Source organism: Merops nubicus, unplaced genomic scaffold, assembly GCF_000691845.1.
Source record: "Merops nubicus isolate BGI_N331 unplaced genomic scaffold, ASM69184v1 scaffold34804, whole genome shotgun sequence".
Taxonomy (NCBI): Eukaryota; Metazoa; Chordata; class Aves; order Coraciiformes; family Meropidae; genus Merops; species Merops nubicus.
The window spans coordinates 10334-21026 of NW_008602962.1; the positions used below are offsets into that span (position 1 = coordinate 10334).

Consider the following 10693-nt stretch of genomic DNA (forward strand, 5'->3'; position numbering starts at 1 on the left):
GTGGGTCGGTTTGACCCTCATCCCATTGGCCTTGGCCCTTGGACCCACCCTGGCCAGGTCCCTCTGCAGAGCCTCCAACCCTCCAGCAGATCAGCACCCACCCAACTGGGTGTCATGTGCAAATTCAGTAAGGCTCATGCTGCTGGGTACCCTATGAAGATATTTAGGATCATAAAAATGTCTTAAAACACAAACCCTGCCTGCTGGTTTTTTTTTAAGGTATGAGAAAATGGGTGGGGCCACCACAGGTGACCACCTGGCTGTGCAGAGGGGACAGAGACCCTGTGTGCCCTGTGTCAGCACCTGTGCCTACCAACTGCCACCCATTTTGGGGCCAGAGGGGTTGGCTCGGGTAGTGCCACCAGTGTGTCTGTTTGTGGCACAGCAGAGACCCACCAGTCACCAGGGCCTTGTGGTGCCACCAGAGCTGTCAACCAAGTGACTGATGAAGGTTCTTGGCACATAAATTTGGACTCAGCTGCCTTCAGGCTGCTTCTTCAGGCTGCCCTCGGTCTACTCGATTCTCCTTTCATTACCCAATTCCTATTTTTGGAGAATTGTCTCCAGGAGCCTGATGTGTGGCTCCAGGGCTTTCATTCCAAGAAGAAATAAAACTGATTAAGCTTGTTCCTTTTTGGAAGGTGTGTGAGGAACCAAAACTCCTCCTCTTTAACATAAGCATCTGTCCCAGCCCTGGGCTTTTCTAGGGAGCATTTGGAAAGGTCCTGAAATAAGGAAAAGGGTGAGGAGATAGAAGGAAGAGAGCACAGGATGGGGAAGGTCGAGAGGTGGGACACAAAATCTTCTCCAAAGATCTCTCCTGAGGGATGTTATCTTGAATTATAAGGATTTCATAGGATCATACAATGATTTGGGTTGGAAGGGACCTTTCAAGGTCATCTAGTCCAACCACCCTGCCACAAGCAGGATCATCTTCAACTAGACCAGGTTGCTGAAAGCTCCATCCAACCTGGCCTGGAAGGAGAACAGGGTAAGCCCAAAGCAGAGGTATCACACGGGGGAAGATGGTAGAGTTTGGGGTGTGTGACCTCTCAGCAACAGGTCATCCCGGATCCTTCATCCTAGAAGGCAACAGGGTGATCTCCCAGAGATGGAGACAGAAGATCAGGCAGCTGCCTTCCCCTCTGGCAGAGGAGCACCCATGAGGCTTGTCCCAATGCTGGAGGACGGGGCAGTGAGGAAGGAGCAACCCACGGGTCTGGGTGCTCCCCACTGGCTGAGCTGGTGTCAGATGGATGTTGGGCAGGAGAAGGACTCCTCAGGGGGCTGGAGCAGGACGTGGAAAGAGCAGTACCTAAGTTCTCTGCGATCCTGTTCTTGCTCATCTCCATGGCCTCTTGTCGGAGCTGCAGCGCGTGCTGGGCGATCTCATCGCTCGCCACGTTGGAGGTCATGATGAAGATGGCATCCTTGCAGTCGATGGTCTTCCCCTTCCCATCCGTCAGCCTGCCCTGCAACGACACCGAGTCGAGACGAGTGGCATGAGCAGGTGCTGCAGGACACGGCCAAAACACAAGCCAAGATGACACGGGTCCCACTTCCCCACCCTGACTGGGTTTATTTTTGAAGGGATGCCCAAGGATACCAGCAGGGGCTGGAGAAGTCCTCACTTCTCCAAGGAATGCCCTGCACATGGTCAGGGCACACTTGATGGAAGCCCTGGGAGATACCTCAGAGGGAGGGCTGGGGCAGCCCGCAGATGTGACTCAAACACCTCTGATCCTCTGCCCACCTCCCTGCTGCACTTTTGGGTCTCACACACAAGTTCTGGTGAACCCTGCAAGTGCAGGTGAAGTTGGTATTCCCTTGTGCCTCTGTCCCATCATTCTAAGAGGCTGGTGCCCCTGAGGTAGGTTGGAAGAATGCTCAGAAGCAGCCCAGGCTCTTGGTCAGCCCTGCCTGTGGTTGTGGTTTAGGCTGGGATGCTGGGCTTGGTGCAGGGGTGGCTCAGATGTGAGATGCTCCCCTGTGAGGGCTCTTTCTGGGGGCAGAGCTTCAGGCATTGCTGCTTTGAGCAAGTTCCAGCCACACTGTCCAGATGTTCAACACCAGCAGCATGGTCCAGATATTCGCCACCAGGAACAGGGCCCAGATGTTCACCACCACCACCATTGCCCAGATATTCCCCATCATCACCATTACCCAGACATTTTCAACCAGCACCATTGCTTACATGTTCTCTACCAGCAACACTGCTGGGTGTTCACCAAAGCCTTCCAGATGAATGGGTTTAAAGCTCCCTGTGGCACCATGGCCACCTGGAAGGGCAGGGAGGGCTCAGAGGGGGCTTTGTGGTGGTCTGAAGGCACCACAGGGAAGCAAAGGCTGCTAGATGATGAGCTAAACCAAAAAATCCCTTCCAGAAATAACTAAGTTATGGCCATGATAGAGTGAATTAAGCGATGGAGAATATCCATCACACCCACGGGATCACCCAACAAACCAAACCAGGACAGCCCAGCACCGTGCTTCACGGTGGGTATGACCACTGCTGCTGTGGCATCAACCCTCCTCCTCCCAAACCGAGGCAGGAACCCTTCAAAAAGTCCTAGTTTGACAAATAAAACCAAAAAGAGAGGAAACTAAGGAAGAAACCCAAGCAGCTCCCCAGGCGGTTTCTCCCCTCAATCCATCTCTAGCAGCAGGTACCCAGCACAACGACACAAATCCTTGTTGGGTGCTTGAGATTAACATTTGGGTTATTGTCCTGTCAAGTGCGTGGTACAGGAATTGATTTCACATTTACCTGCTGCTCTGATGATCTATGCAAGAAAAAAATCCTGTTATTAATCCTTAAAAGAAAAACAAACCCTGAAAAACCCTCCCAAAACCTTCAGGCATGTTGCTCTGGAGTTTGGTTGCCTTTGAGGACAGACCAGGACCTTAAAAAGAAACCCAAAAGCTTGTGTGGAACAGCTCAATGGGCACGGAGCTGTCTCCAACATGGACAAAAGTCCTTGGGAGGAGTCTGGGGCTTCCATCTAGGACTTAGGTGTCTCCAGAGGAGGCCAACACGTTCCTGGACATGTATGGAGATGCTGGAGAGCTCCTGGGGATGGACAACCCCGCAGCACACATAATTCTTTTGGGACGCCCAGACTCCTCCAAGGACTCCTCCAACCACCTGAGGGGTTTTGTGAATGTTAAAGCATGTCCATGCTGAGCTCTTCAGAACTGCTTCCAGGAATCTTCAAGAGTGTTTTGACCTCTTCAGGAGACAGGTCAAGCCCTTGGTAGCTGCAGCAGACTCCTCTTAGGTCATTAGTTAAAGAGATTTCTTAATGCTGGAGGCAAGTCCATGCTTGGTAGCTCTCCAGGACTCCTCCCAGGCCTCTCTAAGAGTGCTCAGGCTTCCTCTGGAGACAGCTGAAGTCTTGGGAAGCAGCCCCAGGCTTCTTCAAGGTCACCAACTGAAGAGTTTTGTGCATGGCAGGGGGGTTGGAACTAGATGAAGGCCCCTTCCAACTCAACCCATTCTATAACTCTAAACATGGGGGAGAAAAGTGTGAGAGAACCCCATGCCACCTGAAAAGTCATACATTGACCAATCTGAGCTAAAACCCATCAGTTAACAACTGATCAGGACACCGATCATTTCACATCTCACATTTCAGCTCCTCTCCAAGACACCTCCTGAAGCCATCACCCCTTGCACCACTCTGTCACCTTCCAAACAGCCCCTTGTGCAAACTCTGCCCCAAAACGTGGATTTACCTCATCAAACAGCTGCAGCATGATGGTGAGGACATCTGGGTGGGCTTTGTCCACCTCGTCGAAGAGCACCACGGCATTCGGACACTGCCTGAGCTTTTTGGTGAGCTGCCCACCCTCTTCGTGGCCCACGTAGCCCGGTGGAGAGCCGATAAACTTGGCAACCTAGCAGGAAGCAACAGGACATGTGAAAGCTGGTCCAGGGACGCCAGGAATGAAGGCCTCTTGGTAGCTCAGCACGCAACTATGACTCTGGGCCGCAGACAAATCAAGCTCTGTAATGTTTGAGACATCTTTTGGACATGGGGTATCCCAAAATCAGCTTAATCAGCAAAAACCTAGTAAAATGAAGCTTAGTGGCTGTTGAGTGATGACCTGGCCGAGGTGTAACCAGCAGAATCTGCAGGAGCAGCCATGGGCAGGAGAACAGGCACCACCTTGCTCCTCTAAACAACATCTGAGTGACCCGCCCCAGCTGTCCCTGCCCCTCTGCCCCGCTCTGGGGAGACCCCCCTGCAGTGCTGGGGCAGCTCTGGAGTCCTCAGCACAGCAGAGACAGGGACCTGCTGGAGCGGGGCCAGAGGAGCCCCAGCAATGCCCCGAGGGGGGAACCCCTCTGCTGGGAGCCCAGCAGGAGAGAGTTGGGCTTGGGCAGCCTGCAGAGGAGAAGGCTCCAGCTGGGGAGACCTTCTGGGGGCCTGACAGGACTTCCAGGGGCCTCTCAGAAAGATGGGGAGGGAACTTTTGAGCAGGGCCTGTTGGGACAGTCAAGGGGGGATGGTTTGGAACTAAAAGAAGGAGATTGAGACTAGAGAGAAGGAAGAAATTTTGTACACTGAGGGTGGTGAGGCCCTGTCCCAATTTTCCCAGAGAGGTGGTCGCTGCTCCATCCCTGGAACCATTTCAGGTGAGGTTGGCCAGGGCTCTGAGCAACCTCATCTATAGGATCACAGAATCATAGAATTCTAGGTTGGAAGGGCCCTCAAGGACCATCTGGTCCAACATTTCTTGGCCAAAGCCCTGTCTAGACAAGCTGTCCCAGCACCATGTCCAGCTGAATCTTCGTGCCCAGTGTTGAGGACTCCACCACTTCCCTGTGAAGATTCTTCAACAGTTGATTGCAAAAAAGGGTCTTCCTGTGTCCTCTAGCTGAAGACGGTTGGACTCCATGATCTGAAAGGTCTCTTCCAATGAGAACTCCTCTCTGATAGGACCATACAGAGGTGAGGGGGGCTCCTGACAGCAGCTAATTCGTTGCATTCATTTTGCAGCGCCTCGGGCTCCGTGAAGCTTCAAAGGACCCGTCTCCTGGGCTGACCTCTTGATCCTTGTTTGCTTGAAAAATCTGTGTGGCTCTCGCTGCCATCCCTGACTTTATCCCCCCTGCTCTGCCTCTCGTCTCTGTCGGGGCTGCCCGGCTCCTGTCTGACACCCCTGCTGCTAGTCCCAACTCTCCTTTGGACCAAACTATCAACGTGGCTTTATCTTTATCCATTTCCCTCTACGATGCAGGACCCCACCACAACCCATCAACCAGGCCAGCAGCTAGCAGGTCTTCTATCTGCTCTTCTCACCCACCTGCTTCACTGCTTTGGCTGAAATAACATTTTCTGGACCTTTCCTGTCCCTGCAGCTCCTGACGATGGTGCTGAGGCCGCCAGCACCTCCAAGGCAGGCCCATCAGCCCTTCTCACAGCTCCAGTCACAGCATGAGGGGCTGTCCGGCTGGTGCCCTCGGCAGCATGGAGGGACAGAGGGGACCCTCAGTCAGTTTGCTGATGTACCAAACTGGGAGCAGTGGCTGACACACCAGAGCTGTGCTGCCGTTCAATGAGACCTGGACAGGCTGGAGAGCTGGGCTGAGAGGAACCTCATGGTGTTCAACCAGGGCAAGTGCAGGGTCCTGCCCTGGGGAGGAATAACCCCCTGGACCAGGACAGGGGAGGGGTGACCTGCTGGGGAGCAGCTCCACAGAGTGGACCTGTGAGTGCTGGGGCTGGGGCCAGACTCTTGTCAGTGGTGCCCAGCGACAGGACAAGGGGCAACGGGCACCAACTGGAACCCAGGAGGTTCCACCTGAGCAGGAGGAGAAACTTCTTTGGTGTGAGGGTGGCCGAGCCTGGAGCAGGCTGCCCAGAGAGGCTGTGGAGTCTCCTGCTCTGGAGAGATTCCAAACGTGGCTGGATGTGACACTGGGCACCGTGCTGTGGGTGACCTGCTGGAGTAGGGGGGTTGGAGGGGATGATGATCTTCAGAGGTCCCTTCCCATGCCCACCATGTAGGGATTCTGTGAAGAAATGCAAAATAATCCCCCGTACTCCTATCTTGGACCGGTCCTTCTGAAGTTCTCCCCAGACCCTTCCTCCTCCTCTTCTTCAAGATAGCATCATTCCAGGTTCCAGCCAGTTCTCCTCCTCCTTCTTCTTCCCTGGCTCCATAAACTAATGCACCAGCTTCAGTGTGTATGGGGCTGATCCTGAGATCCCTCATGGGATATTTCTCAGCCCATGTTTTCTGGATTTGGGTTCACCCCACCATCGGCATCAGTAAGAACCACAAGGCCATCAAAAGAATCACAACCCCACTTTCTGTACAAGAAAAACATTATGAAGCCACCTCAGCTAGGACCTTGCTATTTGTTTTTGGAAGACAGAGCCCTCTGAAGGGATTTAGTGCCACCCCCCAACTCCAGGGGTGACCCTAATGAGACATCCCACATCTCAGGAGATGCTCATCAAGTTCAGTAGCAGCAGGGAGATGCTCAGCACCACCCAGGCCAGGAACCAAACACACGAGAATGATGGCATTGGCAGGATTTGTGTAAACTGCCTGCTAATCTTGACGCTTCTGCCCTTGGGAGCCCATTTACTAACCTCGTGTCTCTCCTGGAACTCTGACATGTCCAGTCTGATGAAACCCTGCAAGAGAAAAAAACACTTATTGTGATTTTTGATGAACATGCTCCAAGTTTCATCACATTTAGAAGACCCCTCCTGAAACAGGCAGGTGGCTGCACAGATGACCTGAAGGTTTTGTGGTTCCTGAGGACAAACAGCTCCAGAGTGGCCAGATCCACCACAAAATACTTTGAGGAATCATCAAACCGTTCTGGTTGGAAGAGACCTTCCAGGGCATGGAGTCCAGTTGTTTCCCCAACTCTGGCAGGTCCCACTGACCCAGGTCACTCAGCACCACATCTCCACGGCTTGGAAACCACTCCCGGGATGGGGAATCCTACACTGCCCGGGGCAGCCTGGCACAGCCCTGCACAACCCTCAAGGGCAACAAATTCTTCCTCAGGGACAACCTCAACCTCCCCTGGGGCAGTTTGAGGCCAGCTCCTCTTGTCCTGTCCCTTGTTCCTTGGGAGAAGAGCCTGACCCCCACCTGGCTCCAGCCTCCTGTCAGGGAGTTGTAGAGAGCCAGAAGGTCTCCCCTCAGCCTCCTTTGCTCCAGGCTCAGCACCCCCAGCTCCCTCAGCTGCTCCTCACCACCCTTGGGCTCTAGACCCTTCCCCAGCAGCTCCGTTGCCCTTCTCTGGCCATGCTCCAGCCCATCAAGGTCCTTCTGGGAGGGAGGGCCCCACATACAGGGGTAACAGGTTCATCCAAATGAACCCATCTGCATTCTCAGCAGATCTGAACTGTAAGACAACAGCACCAGTTTCGTGCTCAGCTTCAGAAGCTCTCTGGGGGCCTGAGTTTCCCTCAGTCCTGTTCTGTCTTGGTTCAGCCACGTGTCAGGTTTTTAGCAGGGAGGGACTGGAATTATTTCATGGCGGGGATGGCTCATCAGGGGGACAAGTCAGGGCTGTTTGAAGCATTTCAAGCTGGGCTTTAAATCCCCACGTAAGCCTCTGCCTGCCTTTGGGACTCGGGCCCACGGCGGATGGGGAAGGTGCTGTGCTTGGTGCCTGTGAAAAGGAGGAAACACAGGCAGAGCTGCCCCAGATTAATTCCTCTCCCCAACATCCTCCAGCAGAGAAAGGACACAAGACACAATGACACATGGAGAAAGAAGATCAAAAGCAGACCAAGGCTATAAAAAAAGGCACTTCTGGTTTCCTTTTCCTCATCCTCCTGTAACTGCCTTCTGGGAGTGATAAATCCTGGCTCCTGCAACTTGAGCACCTTCACCCCCAGCTCCTGCAGCTGGAACCGGTCAAACATCACATGGAGAAACCAGCTAAATGCTGAGTGTTGGGTTAATTTGACAGCAGGCAGAAATCAGAGTTTGACTGGGGATGAACTGGTCTGAGGGGGGAGTCCAAACCCCCCCAGGTGGTGATGGGGGTGCAGCGATCCACAGGAACTGATGGACCAGAAAAGGAAAACCCAGAACTGTTCCATTTTCATCCTGCTGGAGAGGCTACAAGGTGATGAAAGATGCTGAGCTCCTCAGGCAGCCTGTGTAGGACGGACAGAAGAAGGACTGGGAGCAGGAGCAGGATTGGAGCAAAGCATCTCTGGCACCGCCTGGCACTGCACATCTCACTCCATCCTGGGCAGTTTGTTGGCATTTTAATATTTTGCAGGGAAATGTGGCTGGTTTGGAGTGAAACCTGTCCTAACCTGGCCTGAAATCTTGCTACCACCCCCTCAAAGTACCAGCATTGCATGGGAGATGGGACAGGCAGCTCCTCCTGCTCTCCTCTGTCCCTTGGGAGCTTGTGGCAGCATCGTCTTGGTTTGGTGCCCCAAGAATTGCTCCAGGATCTCAGTGAGCTGCAAAACGTCCCACCTATGGGATCTGAAGCTGAATATTCCCAATCAGAAGGGCACTGAGGGGCCTGAATGTGTCCAGAGAAGGGCAACAAAGCTGCTGGGGAAGGGTCTAGAGCCCAAGTGTGGGGAGGAGCAGCTGAGGAACGACTGGACTCGGTGGTCTTAAAGGCCTCTTCCCACAAGACTGATTCTGTGATTTGTTCAGCAGAAGTCCTTTCCTGGTGCATGTGGCCAGACCTTCCATCCCTCCTTGGCTGAACCACTGGTGAGCTGAACATCCAGCCCAGCAAAGCCAGACAAGAACCCAGCCCAGCCTGTTGCCAAAACCACCTGGGGGGTGAGAAGCAAAGTCCTGTGGCCTCTGGTACCTTTTTGACGTCCTTGTGGATGTACTTGGCTGTCTGCTTGGCCAGCTCCGTTTTACCTGGGGAGGAAAGACTCAGGGTCACCAGTTCTGCCCACCCGCCGTCCGTCCGTCCACGTGCCCGGCCAGCGGCGGGCTGATAGCCCACAGACCCGTTTCTCCTGGTGGGAAGGGGATCCCGGGACAAGGCCCTGCCGAGGCTCTGGAGACCAGGCACCGGCACCACTGTGCTGCCTGATCCCTTTGAACTGCTGGTTCTTAGATGCTGGGCAGAGATTTTCAGTTTTGCCCCCAAAAATGCGTGGTTAGATCAGGATTGTGCTCTCAGTGGTCTCGGCTTCACACGGAATGGTTTTTACTCTCTGAAGAATTCCAGGGAAATGTGATATTCTGTCTGTCTGTCATTTACAGAAGGAGACTGTCCTGAAATTCCAGGGTTAGAAACACTCCGGAACGGAGCCAACCCACCCTGGCAGGGGTGAGCTCACAGGGCAGCTCATGGAAGGCCAGATCCTGCCCTGAAGGGGAAAATCTTCATTCAACAAGCAGAATCCACCTGGGCTCAGCTGGCAAGCTCCTCTCCCTGCTGCCACCCGCTGGGTCTGCCTGGCTTCCCGGGTGTAGAATTGGGCTGATTTTGGCTCTGGGGGTGACTGGGTGAGGTGAGGAGTGAAGAGCACACTGCAGAACCCCACGTGCTCTCTGCACTGCTCATATATCCATTCTGGATTTAAAACAAACCCTCTGGCAGGCTAGGGCAGAGAGCAGGGGTGCAAATAACTATTCTAAATAAAAATCTTGTGGCTGAAACCCTGAAGTAGCTAAAAAAAACAAACCCAAAGGACAATCTTACTGCAGTAGCTGCATCTGCCCCAGCCCCACCCTGCTCTAGCAGCATTTTGGTGACCACAAATTGGGATCTGCAGGATGGCTTCGTGAAATCACCACAAAAGGGCTGCAGGAACAGGAAAAATCTCAGCCAAAATTCAGTCTCTTGTTTCAGTTTGAGCTTTGCTGACTTGGGAAGCTGCCCCATCGTAGGTCCCAGTGTGTGAGCACAGAGGTAATATTTTAGTCTTGGCCTTTCAGCATCCTGTTACATCAGGACTGATATCAAACATCCATCCAAGACAAGACAATTCCCAGCTGCTTCGCTTTCATATTTCAATATTTTGGGGCACTAAAAGAAAGGGAAAAAAAAACCCAACCCTGCAGAACTGCACAGGAGCCAGAGAGCCGACGATTCCCAGGGCTGAGCTTCCTGCAGTGGGGGCTTGAGCCCGTTTCTTCCTGGTTTTATATGGTTTTAGAGCAGAGTCAGCACCCAGCCTGGGCTGCTGTGGGGCAGGAGAACCACCAGTGAGTGTCCCTGTGTCCTCACCCCCCCGGTACCGGCACCTTCCCCAGGACCAGGGAGCTGGGGGACATGGGAGAAGTGCCAGGATCCTTCCAAGTGTCGCAGATCTGTTACCTTCAAGCTGCTGTTTTGGTTTTTTTTCCTTGTTTCCTTTCCTCCCCTGACTAAAAGTCATTTTGTCCATTTTAGGAACGGATCAACACTGCCTTTTCTTGTGCTGGAGGACAAATATTCCCAGGGTGGATAAAATCCTGTTGCTAAAAAGAGGGGTGGAATGGGCAGTGGCAGGCAGCAAGCCCCTCCACCCCTTCCCTGCAAAGCCCAGGGCTGGGAAAAGGACACTTTTTATTGGGAAAACTGCCCCTTCTCCAGACTCAGAGGGTGCCTGGGGTCACAGCTGGAGCCGTGGTGCTCGCCCCGGGGGCCGATGGGCTGTGGGAGAGCAGCCGGGGCACGACAGCACCTTTGGATTGGGGATTTTAGGCGGGGGGGTGCCGTGGGGTTGTGTCGAGGGGC

At 53.6% G+C, this 10693-nt stretch overlaps 1 protein-coding gene across 1 annotated transcript in view; it reads right to left on the reverse strand.

The window, feature by feature from the left end:
- Window positions 1-8880, reverse strand: part of CLPB (ClpB caseinolytic peptidase B homolog (E. coli)) — a gene marked incomplete at its 5' end in the record, with an annotated part of 14674 nt that extends 5794 nt beyond the window's left edge. The window contains 4 exons of the mRNA XM_008938519.1: window positions 1316-1472; window positions 3736-3897; window positions 6606-6650; window positions 8825-8880. Of these exons, the coding sequence (XP_008936767.1) occupies window positions 1316-1472; window positions 3736-3897; window positions 6606-6650; window positions 8825-8880 (420 nt within the window). The remainder of the gene's footprint in view (window positions 1-1315; window positions 1473-3735; window positions 3898-6605; window positions 6651-8824) is intronic.
- Window positions 8881-10693: the final 1813 nt, after the last annotated feature.